Genomic DNA, 20,187 nt, shown 5'->3' with positions numbered 1-20,187 from the left:
ATACTTTTCCACTCACTGATCAAGTCACTCTGGGATTCATCAGGGCATTACCTGGACAAACCAACAAAATCTCATGTCCTATACAAAGTTCCATGTATTGAAGGTGTTCAACCAACTATCTACATAAGTTATATTAGGAGATGCACTAGTCAAAGTATAAATTTGTACCAAATAAACATTTTTTGCTTTAGTCTCACACATTAGTTGAAATTTTAAAATATTAAGTACCATCTATTTTCAGCACACTGCAATAATGACATTCTTTTGTTCTTCCTCATGCAAAAACATTTTTTAAATTTGTACATTTAGTCACTATCATTATACACTCTAGGCATTCCCAGATTATACCATCTCAATCTTTATCGTCTATCTTTCTTTGTGATTTCATTTATGCCCCAGCCCTCCTCCCTCTATCATTTTCATATTCAGCTTCATTCAGTGTTTTAGCATAATTGTATTACAGTGAGGTAATATTGTGCTGTCCATTTCTGAGTTTTTATATTCAGTCCTGTTGCACAATCTGTATCCCTTCAGCTCCAATTACCCAATATCTTACCCTATTTCTATCTCCTGATGGTCTCTGTTACCAACGAAATATTCCAAGTTTATTCACTAATGTCAGTTCATATCAGTGAGACAAACAGTATTTGTCCTTTTGTTTCTGGCTAATCACACTCAGCAAAATGTCCTTAAGGTCCATTCATATTGTTACATACTTCATAACTTTATTCTGTCTTACAGCTGCATAATATTCCATCTTATGTAAATGCCACAGTTTGTTTAGCCAACTGTCTATTGATGGGCATTTTGGCTGCTTCCATCTCTTGGCAATTGTAAATAATGCTGCTATAAACATTGGTGTGTTAATGTCCATTTGTGTCCTTGCCCTAATGTCCTTTGAGTATAAACAGCATATAGATGGGTCCTGTTTTTTAATCCATTCTGCCAGACTGTGTCTTTTGATTGGAGAGTTTAATCCATTAACATTCAGTGTTATTACTGCATGGGTAGTACTTTCTTCTACTATTTTGCCTTCTGGGTTTTATATGTCATATCTAATTTTCCTTCTATTTACCTTTACTCATAGTCTTCCTTTCTACACTCTTCTCCACACCTCTCTCTTCTGTCTTCGTATCTGTCTCTAGTGCTCCCTTGAGTATTTCTTGCAGAGCTGGTCTCTTGGTCACAAATTCTCTCAGTGATTTTTGTCTGAACATGTTTTAATTTCTCCCTCATTTCTGAAGGATAATTTTGCTGGATATAGAATTCTTGGTTGGCAGTTTTTCTCTTTTAATAGTTTAAATATATCATCCCACTGTCTTCTTGCCTCCATGTTTCTGCTGAGAGATCTGCACACAGTCGTATGGGGTTTCCCTTGTATGTGACGGATAGCTTTTCTCTTGCTGCTTTCAAGATTCTCTCTTTCTCTTTAATCTCAGACATTCTGATTAGTAAATGTCTTGGAGTATGTCTATTTGGATCATTCTCTTTGGAGTACGCTGCACTTCTTGGATCTGTAATTTTAAGTCTTTCATAAGAGTTGGGAAATTTTCAGTGATAATTTCCTCCATTAGTTTTTCTCCTCCTTTTCCCTTTTCTTCTCCTTCTGGGATACCCATAACATGTATATTCATGCGCTTCATATTGTCCTTCAATTCCCTGAGTCCCTACTCATATTTTTCCATTTTTTCCCTATGTTTTCTTTTTCTTGCCAGATTTCAGATGTTCCATCCTCCAGATCACTAATCCTATGTTCTGTCTCTCAAATTCTACCATCGTAGGTTTCCATTGTTTTTTTCATCTCTTCTACTGTGTCTTTCATTCCCATAAGTTCTGTGATTTGTGTTTTCAGACTTTCAGTTTCTTCTTTTTGTTCATTCCTTGTCTTCTTCATGTCCTCCCTCAATTCATTGATTTAGTTTTTGATGAGGTTTTCCATGTCTATTCATATAGTGTGAATTAATTGTTCCACTCCGGTATCTCATTTGAATTGTTGGTTTGTTCCTTTGACTGGGCCATATCTTCAAATTTCCTAGTGTGATTTGTTATTTTTTGCTGGTGTCTAGGCAGTTCATTATCTTAATTAGTTTATTCTGGAGATTGCTTTTACTTATTTTACTTAGGGTTTTCTTTCTGGATGAATTTGTTGTCTATCTGTTCTCTGACATTCAGTTCAGCTTTATCTGGACCTCTATATAATAACTTTTTGATGTATTACTGGAATTGCAAAATCTCCCAGGAAACCATCCCCCTGGAAATAGAGCAACAAAATAATATAACGCAAGATAAAATTTAAATATGAATTATTAGGGCTGGTATTTGAAAGAAGTGGGTGGTATAGAGAGGAAGGATAAGGTTGTCCCAGTAATAGTATGCCTATTGGGATATTAAAATTTGGGCCAGTGGCATCACAAGGTAGCTGAGTCTGAAATTTTCACATTAAGCGATGACCACTGAGGGGAGTTGAAGTGGTTCTAGTGTAATTGGTACATTTGTGCTCATGCAAGGAAAAGAGGTGCAAATCCTCTCAAGAACTGAAGAAGAGTGGTATTCCTACTGATTAAGACCTAACAATGAACTCAGAATTAAAGATCACCAGGTACATGAAGTGACAAGGCACTGTGAGGATCAGCAAAACAACCGAGATTAAGACTCTTAAGGACTATATATTGTATTGCCTATTGTATTACAAGATACAGAATGAAGAAGAGCTTTGTATGAACTATTTTAAAAAATAAGGGATATGATTAAAATGATGAGTATCCATCATGAATGATGACACAATTTAATGACTTTAATAAACAGCAGATTAGATGCCCCTGAAGAAACATTCAGTATATTGGAAGATATCTGAAGAAATATCCTAAAATATAATAGAGAGAAAAAGAGATTGCAAAATGAGATAAGAACAAAATGAGAAAGTCTAATTATGTCTAATTAGAGTCTCAGAATAGCATACAGGAAGATTTGAGAAGAGGAAATTATTTAAAAAAATTACAACTTGAATTTTTTTCAGAACAGCTACAAGAACCTACACATTTACAAAATGCAACCTAAAATGATAACACAAAATTAGTCTGTATTTATACATATTAGTGGACTCACATGACAGCAAATACAAAGAGATGGCCTGAAAAAGAGCAAAATAGGAAGAGAGATAAATATCTACAAAGGGACACTGATAGTAGACTTTTTAGCAGAACAAGGGAATCCACTAAACAATGAATCATCTTCAAAGCATGAAGGAAAACAATTGTCAACCTATAATTGTGTATTCAGCAAAACTTTCTTGCTAGAATTGAGTTTCAAGAATGGAGAGAATTTACCACCAACAGTTCTTCCCCTGAGAATAATCAGGGAAAGAGGAAAATGATCACAACAGGACAAGCTCATGCTCAAGAAGTAATGATAAGAAAGTAAAATGGTAAACATTTAGTAAGCCAAGTCAAACTATTGTTGGTACTTTATATCATAGTTTTCATTATAAAGTATAAGTTTAGGGTTTAAGAAAGAGAACCCCCAAATTGTACAGCAGTAGCATGTAAGTAAGGAAGAGAGTAATCAGAATTAAAGATTCTATAATCCTTGAATTGTTGAGGATAATCTTAAGAGTTGTAAATTTAGACTCTAAATTAAAAATGCTAAAATTTCAAGGGGACTCATTAAAAGAAAACAGTTGTAATGGAAAAATGGAGTATTAAAAAGAAGCACCTGAACTGATCTAAGCAAGTAAAGAGGAAAAAGCATTGAAAAAGTAGGAAAAATAGAATTTAAAAAGTCAGATGTCAGAAGTCCAGATATTTAAATAATTATAATAAACTAAAAATTAATTTTACGACCTCCTAAATCATTTGAGTGGTTCCAGTCTCTTCTTGTTCCCTCCACCCTGCATGCCTCTGTTCTCTTTTAAAACTTCCATTTCTTCAACCTAATTCTCTTCTTGCTTCCCATTGATCATAGGATAAATGATAAACTCTTAAGCCTACTGTTGAGAATCTTTCATGATGTGAAGTAAACCTACTCATCTCATCTCTTTTCACTACTATTCTGTCTCATTACTATCCAGGCTTCATTGTTTCTAAAATGGTAGCTTATTTACCTAACAACTTTGCTCATAATATGATCTCTTTACTCTGACATGCACGTGGATGCATAAAATATCTAAGATAAGCATTGGAAGAGATTAAGAAAATCGCTAAGTGACCCAAGATTTGCTGTCTAGGGAGGTGAACACTATACTGGAACACAAACCGTTTAAATTTGACACTGCAAGGCACTATCAGGGTTATGGAAGATCAGTTGTGCCCAGTTGTGTGTATGTGATTCCTGCCGGATAAAGGAATCATGGAATCAGAGAAGTGGGTATAATCTGTCTTTTGATGAATAATCGATAAAGTTTCTTTTTTGCCCCACATGTAGCTGAAGTTCAGCTTTATGCAGATTTTGCATACCTAATGCCAAGCAGGTTCTGAAATCTGAGGTCCTTGACATTTGGTTTTCATGTCACTAAAATCTGATGGTGGAAGCTATTGGGTTTTGAGGGCTTTAATGCCTTTAAAGGAAACCATGATAGCACTCTGGGTAGCTGGAGGTAAGGAATTTATTATACCTCAGATGATGATTTGAACAGATAATACAAAGATAATGCTTCTAGCCAAGTCTTTGATGCCTATTTTCTAAACTGAAATTTAATTTTAATTACAAAAAAAAAAGATGATAGGACAACCCTGAAATCTTCTTTCATCTTAAGATGAAGTTGAAGCCTGTCATCTTTCCACAGATGTTTCTGACACTCTGAGGGAGTACAGGGGATAATAATTCTATTATTCAATGTTAAAAGTATAATCTCCTATTTATATAGTGCTTATTCATTTTCAGAGCTATGTATATATATATATTACTTCACTTAATCCTTCCCAATTTGTTCATCCCACATTTCCCATGTTTCCAAGGGCTGCTGGACCTGGATTCCTGCAGCAGTATCTTTCTTTACTACTTTCTTGTCCAGTGGTTCTCAATGCAGATTGTACATTAGAATCGCCTGGGTAACTTTCTAAAAACACTGAGGCTTGTACCCCAACTCAGACTCTAATTAACTCAAACTTTGTGGGATTGGAACTCTGACATTATTCTTTTTCTAAAGTTTCCCCGGAGATTCTAAAGAGGCAGGCTCGATAACCACTGCTCTAGCTTTTCCCTTAATCATACTTTCCTGAGTTCTATTAGATTGGGTCTCCTGAAACTCTGCTTTGCTCGCCTCACAATTTGATCATTCTGCAAAACTCTTATAGTCCCTTCCTCCATGCATGTGAAACAACATTTCTCATCATATAACTTCCTTTAAGCCGCTCTCATTGTTGAATACCTCCTTTCAGGGACTCCACACACTCCTCAATCTATATATTCCAGCTTTCTTTCATTTCCTTAGACATCCATACTTCCCCTTCCAGTTTAAAGCCTTCCCACTTGCTCTCCCTCTTTGTCCTCTTTTCCTGGTAAATTCGTTCACATTCTTCAGAATTTAGCTGGAACATCACTTACTTAAAACCAGATTAGGACCCCTGGCTGTAACTTCCATAGTAACTTGCCCTTAATTGTACTTTCCATAATTTTAAAGTAATAGCCATACTGTTGTCTAATATCTACTTCTTCCATTAGACTATAAACTCTCTGAAGATAAGGAAGGAACCTGTTTCTTTCACTTATCATTTTATTCCTATGTTTAAAATAGCGTAGAACCTGACACATAGTAGATGCTCAGTGATGGTTGCTGAATGAAGGGGCAAATGAATGAATGAATGATTGCATTTGCAAGGAAGTTATGCAGAGTTGAAAGAGTTGCAGGCTTCATTTTTCAAGAATTCTCATCAGTTCTCTCCATTTCAGGGAGGATTAAAAGCAGTGGTGTGGACAGATGCGTTTCAGATGGTTGTCATGATTGTGGGCTTCTTAACAGTTCTCGTTCAAGGATCAGTGCATGCTGGTGGATTTCACATTGTGTTAGAGAAAGCAACCAATGGATCACGACTAAACATATTTGAGTATGTCAATGCTGCTTTTCCATGCTTAGTAGTGATTTAGCTGCATGACCCCATCCCCTAAAATAATGTCTCAGCATTAAAGAAACATCTTCGTCCGCTCACTTCTCCCTGCCTCCTAGCTTTGACGTAGATCCTCTCAGACGGCACACATTTTGGACAATCTCAGTGGGAGGAACTTTTACATGGCTGGGGATCTATGGAGTTAATCAGTCAACCATCCAGCGGTGTATCTCCTGCAAAACCGAAAAGCATGCTAAAGTGTAAGTTACTCGTCACTTTTCTATGTTTCCTTTGCCCCTTATTGGGTACTTATTATATGCTGCCTATTGTGTGTGTCTTAGTATTTATAACAAAGGGCCACAAACTGGATGGCTTAAAGCAGAAATTTACCGTCTCATAGTTTTGGAGGCCAGAAGTCTGAAAGCAAGGATTTGGCAGGGCCATGCTCCCTCTGGAGTCCATTGGAAAAACTGTGTCCAGGTCTCTTTCCTGGCTTCCAGCAGTAGCTAGCAATCCTTATTCCTTGACTTGTGGCATAACTCAATTCTGCCTCTTTTGTTACATGGCCGTCTTCTCTCTGTGTGTCTCCTTTCCCTTTCTCATAAGGACACCGGGGCCTATCCGACGTCAGTATAATCTCATTCTAATTTTACAAATTCCATGTGCAACAACTCTATTTTTAAATCAGGTCACAGACACAAGTGCCTGGGGGTTAGGACTCCAAAACATCTTTTGAGGAGCTATCATCCAATCCGTAACACCATGCGCATGAGAGAGAAGAAGATTTATTTATCCTTTCAAGAATTTTTTGAGTCAGGCATCACTACTCCCACTTTGTAAAAGTTTGGTTGAATGACCTGCCTCACAAGGAAGTGGCAGAGCTGGGCTGTGAACTGACGTCTGCCTGCCTTTGCTTTCGTTCTTTTGCTGCCTCCATGTATTGAGAAAGTACTAGGTTAAGTGCTGTGGGTGGCAGCTCAAAGGTATATAACACAAGCTTCTTGTTCATAATATCTGTGATGATGAGGCCCTTATCAATTATTTAATTCATCTGTGGGCTCTTCAACTGTTATTTTAATTTTGATGTATATACCCTTAAAGTTTCCATAGAGAGACAGAAAAAAAGAGGAAAAGCTAAGATTATGCAGCAAACCCTAAGGAGGCTTTAATTGCTCCAACTCTTCCTGGGATAGCCAGTCCCCAGTCTCGTCTGGCCTGCTTACTCATAAGGACATGACAGAGGCACCTTGTGTCAGACCTTTCCCAAGCCCTGCCAGCTATCCGCTGCTCTGGGATGGTGTCCAAGGGAAGCTTTATACTCTCTTGCAAAGCTAGCGGAGATAAGTGAGAATTGTAGCGAAAATGGTGCTTCATCACAAGTGCTGCTGCCCAAGGGTCTGGCCTACTCAGGAGGGTCCCAACTTTTCCTACAGCAAGAAAAATTACTAGGCAAACTTCTCAGTGGTTCCAGAATACCTTCAAGGAACAGTTTCTTATTTGCACTGAATAAAGGACAAAGTTGCCCAGAGATGGTTCAAATACATTGTAAGGTCAATTCCAAAAAAAAAAAAAAAAAAGGAACTATAATTTTATTACTTATATGCCTCATATAGTCTCAGAAGGAAAACATAAAATCTTTATCTAATGGTCTGTCAATTCACAGATGGCATGATCAAATCCCATTACAATGAGAAATACCATAATAAACCCTCTATATGTGTGCTGATCACATTCTCGAATAGGTGACACTGCAAATGTGTGTGACTAGGATTGTAAAATTCTTTAGGGAAGCTGACTGCATTAAAATAGCATTGAATGTATCTTAAAAGAGAAGATTCCCTTTATGAAATAATAATTCTCTGTTAAATCTAGGTGTTTTCTTAGTCTTGAGTTTCTAGTTATATTATTTTTCCTTGCGAGGTTGCTTCATTTCCCCCACCACTAAATTTGTACTGAAAGTTTGGAAATGTATCTTTTTCGTCATTTTCCCCCATAAGACCAAGAACAATGTTTTGTTCTTATTAAAAATTCATCACTTTATAAACAAAGTAAGGTTTCAAGATGTACATGCTTGTATTTGTATGCATATATGCATTCATTTATGCATTATGCATATCCATATGCAGTCATTCACACACTCTGGTCTATGAATTTATGTCCTTGTGTCTCTCAAAGCCTGATTTAGTGGGTTGGTTTCTTTCAAACAAAAGTTGATACTATCCCACTCACTATATCCTTAGAATTTGTTTTATCAGGATTAGACGGGGTTGGAAACTGGCAGAAATGGAGAGATTCTCCGGAAGAAAGAAATATGCGTCATCCCCAGGCATCCCGAGCTGCTACTCCTGCTTCTGCGTACCTGCTCCTGGATCATAGATTCAGATCTATGATCAGAATCTTGTGAAAGGAAAAAAGATTTAAAAATTTAAAATTCTCTTTAGCAAAAGCCTTCCCCGGGGGATGCGAAGGTGATTTAATACAATTCAGGTGAAAGAGATTAGTCAAGATGGTCAGTACAGCTGTTCTAAGTGCACATGCTGGAGAGGTGATTACTGGTGCAGAGAAAAGGTAGGGGCTTTCATTGGTCAAACACCTGCAGCCTCAACTCAAGGGCACTTCTGGGGCAGCTGCAGACTCATCTCACCCACCAGGCTCTGCAGCATGCTGATTAAATGCATTTGCTTCTGCTCAATTGTCTGAGAGCCTTATGTAATTAACACATTCCATCAGGGCTAAGGAAACTCTCTGCCATTTGGGAAAAACACATAGGAGGGTGAAAATAGATCCATAAAGTTCAGACTGAATGTGACCAAGAGTTAAAACCAAGAGGGACTCATTATATATGCATTGGATCGTATGGCCAGGAATACCAATTACTCACCAAATGCAACTTAGCCTTAAACCAGCTCTTCCCCCTGCCTAGTAATAATATATCTTGCCAATTCATTTTGGCTGTGCGCTCTAAAAGTTGATTTGGAAAAATTTTTTGCTGGGTCTTAGTATAGGATCCTGGACTGGTAGTGGTGAATAGTGCTGAGAGTAGGAGGAGTTGACGCAGGGTTTCAGGCCCCTTCCCATCCCCACCCCTCCTGCCAGCTAAGGTGAGCACAATCATGCACAATTACTTTTGTTCTGTTCCCATCACCGTAGCTTTCTTTCATATCTCTATCATATCTGAAATTAACTTATTTCATTTCAGTGTTTGCTAAATGCCTGCAAACCCAGAATATAATCTCCATGAGGGTGGCTTCTGGGTTGCTTATTGCTATATTCCCAGGACCTTGAATGGGGACTGGTACATAGAGATACCCAATAAACACTTTCTGAATGAATCAATGAAGTGGCCTAAATTACAGCTAGGAGAGCTACTTACTCCCTAAGAGAATCAAAATCTATGTCTAATGAGAAAACAGGTTTACCTTTTCAAATATGTAAAAGGAAACGCTTGGGTGCACGGGTGATTCACTGGTAGGATGCCCACCTTTCATACAAGAGACCTGGGCTCAATTCCCGCACCAGGCGATACCTCCCCCCCCCAAAAAAAGGAAACTCTTGAGAATGGGCTAATTCACTAACATATTTACTTTATAAATGAGGACTTTGACTTGAGGGTTTTCTGAAAGTCAGGGATGACTGTACTATATTGGTTTTGGGGGTTTGGAAAAAATTGTATGTCCTTACATTCGAATGTGGATACATCTGAGCTCTAGATGATTCCCTCCAACAATGCTGGATCTAAGAAAATGCCCAGTGTCTCTCTCCTTGTCCCCAGTTCAATGAAATTGTTTATTTTCTCAGACCAATGATGTAAGGTTAGCTTATTTCCAAGTCTTTGCTGAACTTAAGAAAACAATTAATAATTTAACTTTCAAAAGACAGTGCTGAATATTAAATAACCAGAGGATACTAGGAAGCAATCAAGTTGGAATTAAGCATATCTATACTTTTGGGAATGAAGTGAATTGCTCTAAATAATATAAGTAAAATGACCTTAAGTTTTTCATATATTCTATTGACTTTAAAATCCCAACTTTTAACTTTCATCTGAATTTATCTACAAAGTGAATATTTCCAAAGCTTGTCTACTTCTACATTTACCTCATTATCTCTCTGGAAAAAAAGATGTTAAAATGTAAGTTGGCTTTTTGACAGTTTCATGAATTGAGTAGGGGGAAATCACTTAAGGTTATATAATGTGAGTGACTGGTATGTGGAATTTCACCCAAGAAAATAGATACTACACCTATTTTGGGGCTTTGCAAACAAACAAACAAACAAAAACAAACAAACAAGAAAAACACCTGTTTAAAAGAAAAGCCATATAAAATCTACCTTGTTGTAACTTGGTAAGCCATCCAAAAATGTAATGTTCCTAAAACACACAAAAAAGGAAAAGTATAATATGTAGTGATTCTTGAAGGCTGTAGAATTTTATTTTACTGGCAAATGGCCAAAATAGAAAAAAAAAAGAAAGACAACTGCCTGGAGTCTTTGGTAATGACCTCACCATACTATATAATATGACATGTATAGGCTACCAAAAGGCCTGTTATTCTTTTCTAGTGCCCTATACTTTAACTTGCTGGGTCTTTGGATCATTCTGGTATGTGCTGTCTTCTCTGGTTTGATCATGTATTCCTTCTACAAAGACTGTGACCCTTGGACATCTGGCCTTGTCTCAGCACCAGACCAGGTATGGGTTTCTTGGGGCCAGTGGCAAATGATGGGAATGGGTGTGCTTCTGGCTATTGTTGGGAAATGTTGGGTCTTTTTCTTTTTCCACCCAAACCCTGAGGACTTGGATTCTTTCCTCTCCTCTTGGCTGAAATCACCATGTACCAGGTTCTAATACGGGGGAGGGAGCCTGTGAAAAGAAGGCATGTCACTGGTCCCTGAGGACAAGGCCTGGAGGCAGAGCAAGGCTGAGGAGTTGGAGGGGAGGCTAGAATCCAGGACTTTGGTTGTTGACGCTGCCTTCTGGCTCCTTTTTCTACATGTTTCAAAATTGATTAATGATACTTTAATCTAAAATTGGACAAAATGACCTTATTTCCACAATGCTTCTGCTCATGCTTTACATCATAGCTTTGACATCATCATGGAGAATAAGCTCAGGAGGAGCAATCACCTCCTTCCTTCCCCCCCCTATATGGTCACCTGCCCTCACCCATCCTGTTCGTCAGGGATCCTCTCCCACAAACCAGGCTGCAGATTTGGACCATGATGCCTCATTTAGCTGAACAGAGGTTTTAAGGTTTTTTTGTTTTCAGGGTACTAAGGGTTTAGCTATAACACTAGGTGTAAACAAGCAAGAAAACAGTGTATATTGCAAACATAGGAAAAGTTTAAAAAGTCCCTGAACTTTCTAAAGTTCATCCAGCCATATCTCCTGACATTGATTGTCACCTTCCCAGCTGTCCTTCCTATTCCCTAAAGCTGGACTTCAGAGCCACCAAATATGATTGACCATAACCTCTGTCTCTAGCATTTAACAACCTTAGTATGTGGTCCATGCACGTTTCTCTCACTTTATTATTTAATTAATTTATTTTTTTTGCCTTTTTTCCCATCTCTTCCTTAAAGGAAATATTGTCACATTGCAGACACGACTGACAAGCCCATTAAACCTATCTTTTTTGCCTCTTCTTCAGCTGATGCCATACTTTGTCATGGAGATATTTGCCACAATGCCAGGCCTGCCAGGACTCTTTGTGGCTTGTGCCTTCAGTGGGACTCTGAGGTTCGTATTTTAATAACACTCTGTTCTGATGATGATGATGACAAAAGGATGATGATAGGATGGTGGGAGTAAGGTAGTAATCACCAATGTTTACTGAGTATTTGTATATCATCTGCCCAGCTGTATGTTTTATGTATATTAGCATATTAATTCTCACATTGTGTATGAGATTGAAAATTTACTCATATTATCACCATTTTGCAGATAAGGAAACTGAGATTTTGCAAGGTAAATAACTTACCCATAGTGGGTTAGTAAGTTGCAGAGGGGTGATGCCAGCCTGGGTCTGCCCTTACTTTAGACTTCTCTGTTTATAATCTGCCTTGTCTGATGCCAGCTGCTCTCATGATTTAACATCACCTTAATCTCAGGCAGCTCACTCTAATGGCTGTTCTCATTCAGCTGCAATATATTCCTGCAGATCTATCAGCTTCACTCCTTTTTCTATACCTTCCGTAGCATACTCAGGAATCTAACAAATTTCATCCCCAAATGAAGACATTCTAAGCACAAAATCATTCATACATTTATTCTGATAAATATTATAGAAGGTTTCTATATGCCAGGCGCTGTTGTCAATATTGGATAGACTGCAAAGAACAAGATTGGCATAAGTGTTGCTCTCATATGGAACTTACATTATGACAGGCATGAGAGATGGATAATACATGAGTAAACAAAAAACATGATACTGCTAGATAATGACAAATGGTATAGAGGAAAGGAGAGGCTGGTTCTAGATAGGGTTGAGGTGTGGAGTTTTGTCTTTGCTAGGGCCTTTAAGGGACTCTGCATAAGTGATACTTATGTTGAGATCTGAAGAATACAAAGAAACCAGCTATGTGAAGAGCAGGGGCAAAACCTGTATAGATTTGGGGGAGAAGCAAACACAAAAGCCCCAGGAGAGAAACTGCATGGAGTGTTTGAGGAACAAGAGAGAAGAACTGGAGCATAAGAAATTAGGAGGAGAACAAACTGGGATGAGTTTGGAGGTTAGGCCTGTGATTAGATCACGAAAAGCTTTCAGGGTATTGGGAAGAGTTTGGATTTTAAGGTAAATGGAAAGACAGTAGTGGGATTGAAACAAGAGAGTGAGTGATGTCATGTGATGTGACATGCACTTCTCTGTAGAGAAGGCACTATGAGAAAATCAAGTATGGTAACCAGAAGTGATAGTTAGACTTTACCCCTGACCCGAGTTTCTGGTTCATAAAACAGAGGGTTTGGTTTAAAAGAAATTCATGATTCCCTCCTAATGTTTTAACTCATGCCTTTCAGGCCTGGATCAGGATGTGAGATGATGATGGTGTAGACAAGTTGGAGGACACTATGACTGAAAGCCGTGAATTAAAACATTAGGAGGGAATCATGAATTTCTTTTAAACCAAACCCTCTGTTTTATGAACCAGAAACTCGGGTCGGGGGTAAAGTCGAACTATCACTTTTGGTGCTCAGTTGTAAAGAACACGTGATGGGATTGGCTAAAAAGCCCACTTTAAGATTGTAAAATAATCAAAGTCAAAAGGGCATATTGATACAAAATTTACTGTCTTAGTAAATAACAAAGAACCCACAAATCGGTGGTTCAGAACAAAAGAAATGTACTGTCTCACTGTTCTGGAAGCTAGAAGTGTGACTCAAGGAATCTGTAAGACCATGCTTTCTCTGAAGTTTACAGGGTCCTAGCACCACATGGCGTTGCTTGGCTTTGGCATGACTCAGTCTTTGTCTCTGTCACATGGCTGTCTTCTTTCTCTAAGGATGTCAGTGAACTAGGACCTCCCTACCCTGGTCCAATTGGGTTTTATCTTAACTTAGCAACAAATAATAACATCTTCAAAGATCTCGTTTCCAAATAAGGTCATAGTCACAGAACTGGAGGTTAGGACTTGAACACGTCTTTTGGGGGGTACACAATTCAATCCGTTAACACTCACTATCTTATTCCTCTAATCCCTCATCCAATCCTGGTAGAGTGAACTACTATTGATCATTTCTTGTTTATCAACCAGAAAATTCCTGTGCTTATATGAACATATGTATGAATATAACTTACAGAGTACACGAAAGAGATTATATTGTATATACTGCATAATTAAATATTATAATTTAGAAATCTTTTCCTATCAGTAGAACCACCTTATTCTTTTTATTTATCAATTATATTTTATTTAACTAATCCTCTGTTGAAAGACATTACGAATAATGCTGCAGTGCATATATCTTTAGCAGCTATGAAAAGATGTCCATAGACTGTATTCCAAGTAGAATTGCTGTGCCAAAATATATACTCATTAAAATTTTCATAGATACTGCCATATTAATCTCCAAAAATATCTGCACAGTTTATACATTGAGAGTGCCCCTTTCCCCACCCTTCCACGAATAGGTACTATCAAACTTTTAAAACTGACAGACTGATATGTATAGCTTTGATAATAAGTGGTATTGACTACCTTTCCCTATCTGTAGGGCAATTTTTACTCTCTTTTCTTCTGTAAAATTCTAGTCTAAGTTATTTTTTTTCTATTCAGTTTTCCTCTTTAAATATAAGAAAAATAGCTATTCACATACATGTCTCAAATTTTCTCTCACCTGTCCTTTGTCTATTTGCTTTATTAATGGTATTTTTGGGCATATAGAGATTTGAATTCAGATTAATCCAACTGGTACATTACTGCTTCCGAGCTGATAGCATGCTCTAACAGATTTCTCCAATCCATTATTATAAATAATTGTCCAGATAATATTCTAGTATACTTCTGGTCTTATTGATCTGCTTGTCTATAACTCTGCAATACAAATAATTTTAATGGTTATGTTTTAACAATATGGTGTAGTATTTCTTAGACTGGAATGTATTCATTACTTGCCTTTACAGAATTGCACTGCCATCTAGATTTTTCCTCCGATTATTTTCATTTCATTTTTGTGAGGGGTTGACTGTATTCAAACCTGATGTTTGCAAATTTTTCATTTCCCTTTACTTTTCTAATAGCTCTATATAGTGGAGTGACAGAAGATATCCTTATTTTGTTCCATGTGTTAATAGGAGTGATTCATAAGTTTCACTACCAAACATGATAATGACTTTTGATTCAAATATATTTTACATTTAAGAATATTCACATAAAATTAATGAAATTGTAAAAGGTTTTTAAATGAACAAAAATATATCTATTTATTCTAGATTTAGGGAAGATGTTTATCAGGCAAGAGTATTGAATTTGGATAAAGGACACTTTGGCATATATTGCAGCGTGTGAGTGCATGTTTCAAAGCAGCAATATCCTTGAATTCCTGTAATAATTTTCACTTGCTCATGGTGTAATTTTAGTTTAGTGTACTGCCAAATTTTTTTCACTAGCATACTTTTTAGGATTTCCACCAATTACCCAAAGTAATATTGTTCTGTGGTGTTAGGATTTCAAGGAAAGAAACCATGAGCACAAAAATATATTTTACATTTAAAATATAAAAACACAAGTAGGGGTGAAAACCGTTTATTTTGTCCCCCTCTACGTAGATCCTTTTTTTTTTCACATGGGCAGGCACTGGGAATTGAACCCGGGTCCTCTGGCATGGCAGGCAAGCATTCTTGCCTGCTGAGCCACCGTGGCCCACCCATCCTTTTTTTTTTTAATTCTTTAAAGCAAACTCTCTCCAGACTGGAGAAATATACCTGTGAACAGATTAATCCCCACATCAGAGAATGACTGATTCTCTTGATCCCAAATCCAAAATTCTAAGGGGCTCTGGAGAGTACAGATTATACAGTGATTACTCCCATTTTAATCACGAGGAAGATATGGATTTAGGAAAAGGTAGGAGTGTGGTGGGATGGGGAGGTGGTATAATTGAGTTATAGGGAGAAAACAGCTTTACATCATCTTGTATCAGATTTAGGATCTGAGATATTGAAATATAGATAACACCTGTCTATACAGGCAACCCAGCAGAGGTTCTACAGACCTGATTTTTGTGGGCTAAATTCAGCTTTCTGCTCCCTCACTCAAAGTGAATTCAGGGGTTAAATATAATGCTTGAAAATTTCACTTAATTTTGAGACTGCTGTGAACATGGAATCTCCTGTTATTTGAGCATCTCTTTTCCCTTATTTGAGCTGCTGATAGAAAGGCAGGAACATGTATCTTGTCTTGGTGTGGAAAATGGGAATGGTATCCAAACACTCTGATTCCCAGGAATGGGGCTGGGAAGCTTCTCCTTGCTATATCTGCTGTTTAGGAAAGGGGCTGTCAAATTTTGCACAAGATGTTCCTAAAACTATTCCAACCTGAAGTGACCTTTAGCTAAAATTGTTAGTAGTATTATTTTGTGTTACATAAAAACGAAAAAGTTAGAATTTTCTTATATGCATTTTTACTAAATCTTTGGCACAGCTACTGCTTTTCTTCAAATGAGCACTGGAGCATGACAAAATAAACAATTAGTTAACGAATATTAATGGTAAAATTGCAAATAGTTGGGCCTGCTTTTTGCTCAGCTTATTTCTTTTCCAGAAACTTTTGTTTGTGATTGTGATTTCACATCATGTGAATTTAGTAGTCATCTATTTGTTTACCTAAAGTATTCTTGAGCTATATAATAAGATCATAGATCTTTCATGCTCTATGAAAGCTTTCGTGCTCTTATGCAAAGAAAACTGCCAAATTCAGGTACTCTGTCATCTAAGAAAGTTTTAAAACCATGGGACTAAACTCTGATTGTAAAGTTAGAGAGAGACTAGCAGAGCTTTAATGCAATTTTGGTCTTTGCTGCTTCCAGGTCTTATCTTATCCCTCACTCTTTTGGTTATTGTATTCCAGCTACTCTGCTCTTCCTTTAGATTTTTCAATGCAACCAGCTCCTTTCCATCTCATAACTTTTACACACAATTTTCCATTGTACATCTTTTTCCTACTTTGCTTGGGTCCTTTCAGAGCTGTTTTAACTGTTACTTCCTATGGGAAGGATTTCCTAACCTCATATCAGTTTAGGTCTCTGTAGGTCATCCTGACACAGCACCTTGATATTTTCCTTCATAATATTTTTATAATTGTCATGAATTGTATAATTGCTTGTTAAGTGTGTTTGTCCCCAGGTAGAATGGAATGGAATATCTGTGCCTTTCTTGTTCATCAGTGGATGCTTAGTACCCAGGATGAATGAATGAATGAATGATTTATGAATGGCAAACATTGCTGATTACTGGGTTAGGGTATTTACCACTCCCTACCTCTGGTCCAGTTTAAACATGCACCACCTCCAACACAAACACACACAGTCAGCTACTGTGAACTCTTATGACCCTCTTTTCGTTAAGGAAAATTAGAGCACGAAAATATAGTTTTGTCAATGTTGTTTGTAGAAGAATTGAAGCAGCAGTAACAGAGGAATAGTTTTGAAGAGTGAGTAACACACTATCCATGTACATCCCCTGGAGTCCCAGAATAAGGACATATTTATGCAGCTATTTTTCCCGGAGCCCTGCCTTACCTATATCTGCCCTAGGTAAAAGGTCAAGCTGATGACTCAGCCTTATTTAGCTTGGATGACGCTCTCGCTTTTCTCTCCCTGTAGTACTGTGGCTGCAAGCATCAATGCCTTAGCAACAGTGACCTTTGAGGATTTTGTCAAGAACTATTTTCCACATATCTCCGACAAGCTGAGCACCTGGATCAGTAAAGGCTTATGTAGGTACAGCTGGTTGACTCTTTATTCCATATCATGAAATGTACGTATAGTACATGTCAAAATCTTGCACACACTATTCAGAACACACCTACAGGCGCAAATGCACACCAAGACACGAGAAGAATCGCACATATAGATTCCTACACGTAAAAAGGTAGCAGGAGGCATGGCAGGTGAGCATTCTTGCCTGCTGAGCAAAAAAAAAAAAAGAAAAAAAAGGTAACAGGAGGGGTGCCCAAGTGGCTCAGTGGTAGAATGCTCGCCTTCCATGTCAGAGACCAAGGTCGATTTCCAGATCATGCACCTAAAGAAAAAAGATACCAAGGAATTATCAGGAAAAAATAATCAACTAGCTTACCTTTTACCTTTTGCTGACCTTCCCTTCAGGCACTCTTCAGTATCAGGAGTACATTCTAGAGGCATCACATCAATGTAGCTTGAGTCTGCTCTGTGCCTAGCATGTCAGTCCCTCTAGATGGAAGACTTTCTGCTCAATATAAATAAGCAGCTTTTAAATTTATTTGGTATTTAAACTAGTATTTTAATTTGATATTCATAAGATTATTTAAAATGAATACCAACTTCCATTCTAAAGGATACCTATAGGACATTCAGTCCATTGCAAGGGATAATTCTTCCTTGATTAATCATATAATAGCATATTATGTTCATGATCACTATAGCACTTACATTGAAATAGCTTTTTTTTTTTTTTCATTGCATGGGCAGGCACTGGGAATGGAATCCGGGTCTCTGGCATGGTGGGCGAGAACTTTGCCACTGAGCCACCGTGGCCCGCCCCATTGAAATATAGTTTTAAACAGTTTATGTATAACCAAATTATAAATATAAACAAATTATATTTTAAGTATAAAGTATATATGTTTTTAAAGAATAAACAAATACTTAAGTCTAAACAAATTGCATACTTAAAGAAAATGTAGGTTATTCATTAAAATACATATCTTTTACAAATAAAATCAGTATCTATCTATCTAATTTTGGTTTTGGTTGTTTTTGTTCCCTAGAACACTAGAGTGAGCATTTTTTGTGCCTCTATATATTCTTTGAAAATGAAAATGTCTTATTTACTTAATATTGTGCTATTAATTTTTGTTTCTATTTTTTTGGAATGTTATGATGAAATCCCATGTACATAATCATTATCTGCATCTGTGATGCTTTTTCCTTAGCCAAAAATTCCAAAAGAAAAGAATCTGGTTGGGTAACATAAATTCATTCACAGTTCTTGATGTATATGAAGAAATATAATTCAAAAGATCGAATCAATATCTATTTGTGGCAGTACTGAATAGGGAAATACTAGCACTTTTTACTAGTATTTTCCCCCCAATTGCCAGAATTAATAGGTGAATTATCACAATTATGTTTTAGTTTGTATTTTTGGTTTGTAGTGGATTCAATTACGTTTTGCTTAAGTTTACATTTTTTTTATTTATAGTTTAATCTGAGCATTTTTCTGAAGTTAAGTGGCTATTTGCATTTCTTTCTGAAAAGTATAATTATGGCCTTTGTTCAATTATTGATGGGATGGTAGATATTTACTGTTTGCTTGCTTTTTTTTTTGTATGGGCAGGTATGCACCAGGAATCGAACCTGGGTCTCTGGCATGGCAGGCGAGAATTCTGCCTGCAGAGCCACCGTTGCACTGCCCTATTGTTTGCTTTTAAAATCTCTGTTTATATAAAATAAACGAGGCCTTTATCTATTGCTTCCCTACTTAGTTTCCTAAAAATATATTTTAGATGTTCAGAAATTTAAATGTCATTTTTCCTTTATCTCATCCATGCTTAGAAATTCTTTCCTATTTAAAAGCATTTATATCTTATATTTCCTTCTAGATTATAAATAAATTAATATATTTATATTCCATATTCAATCTATTTAAATTATTTGATTTATGATTTGAGATGAGGATCCGAATTTGTGATTCATCATATAGCCAATTTTCTCGGCATCCTTTATCCAATGTTCCTCACTGGTTTTTGAAATTTTCCATACTGCTACTAATAATGCATAATATAAAGTTCTGTCATGCATAAGGATGTTTCAAATGTATATGCTTATTTACATAGATTATTTATCACTCGAAGGACTGACACTGTTGACCTGGGAACGCATGTCCTGGGGGAGAGAGGAGCTCTGGATCCTCTTCCCGGGAGGGGCCACGGACCCAGAGAGAGCCCTTCTCATGGGGCTTGTGTCAGGGTCTGTGCTGGGCGGGGCTCACGGGAACCCCTGGAGCTGGCCAGGATGATGTGATGAGTGTCTTTTCCCCCAGGCCTCCTGTTTGGTGTGATGTGTACTTCCATGGCTGTGGCTGCGTCCCTCATGGGAAGTGTGGTGCAGGTGAGGAAAGGGGGAAAGACACATTAGATGCCATAGTGTCCTTTGTCCCCTCCCTCCTCCAATGCTTTGCCCATCCTTCCAGACTCAGGTGTGGCGAGTCATTATTAGCAGGTACAAATTGAACAAACTCGAAAAATGTCAACCAAAATTATTTCTAGAAGGGGAGAGTAGCTAGTTATAGGACTTAGTGATAAGATCAGAAACCCTCTTAAAATCCAGATCTGAGAATTTCTGATCCTGAAATAAAAGTAGCAATAGTAATTATAGTAGTAAAAACAGTAAGAAAGGGTGGGCCACTGTGACTCAGCTGGCAGAGTTCTCAGCTGCCAAACCAGAAACCCG

At 37.4% G+C, this 20,187-nt stretch overlaps 1 protein-coding gene across 4 annotated transcripts in view; it reads left to right on the top strand.

Moving 5' to 3' along the window:
* Window positions 1-20,187, top strand: part of SLC5A12 (solute carrier family 5 member 12) — a 54,552-nt gene that overhangs the window by 16,083 nt on the left and 18,282 nt on the right. For all 4 annotated transcript variants that reach the window (XR_013156875.1, XM_077114261.1, XM_077114260.1 and 1 more), the window contains 6 exons: window positions 5,887-6,041; window positions 6,161-6,301; window positions 10,605-10,734; window positions 11,693-11,781; window positions 17,362-17,474; window positions 19,778-19,845. Coding sequence is in view for 3 of the 4 variants with exons in the window: in XM_077114261.1 (XP_076970376.1) it covers window positions 5,887-6,041; window positions 6,161-6,301; window positions 10,605-10,734; window positions 11,693-11,781; window positions 17,362-17,474; window positions 19,778-19,845 (696 nt within the window). In the remaining variant the exon portion in view is untranslated. The remainder of the gene's footprint in view (window positions 1-5,886; window positions 6,042-6,160; window positions 6,302-10,604; window positions 10,735-11,692; window positions 11,782-17,361; window positions 17,475-19,777; window positions 19,846-20,187) is intronic.

Source organism: Tamandua tetradactyla, chromosome 8 (assembly GCF_023851605.1).
Source record: "Tamandua tetradactyla isolate mTamTet1 chromosome 8, mTamTet1.pri, whole genome shotgun sequence".
NCBI lineage: Eukaryota > Metazoa > Chordata > Mammalia > Pilosa > Myrmecophagidae > Tamandua > Tamandua tetradactyla.
The sequence above is the reverse complement of the archived record's forward strand: the minus strand, read 5'-3'. Positions and strand labels throughout refer to the sequence as shown.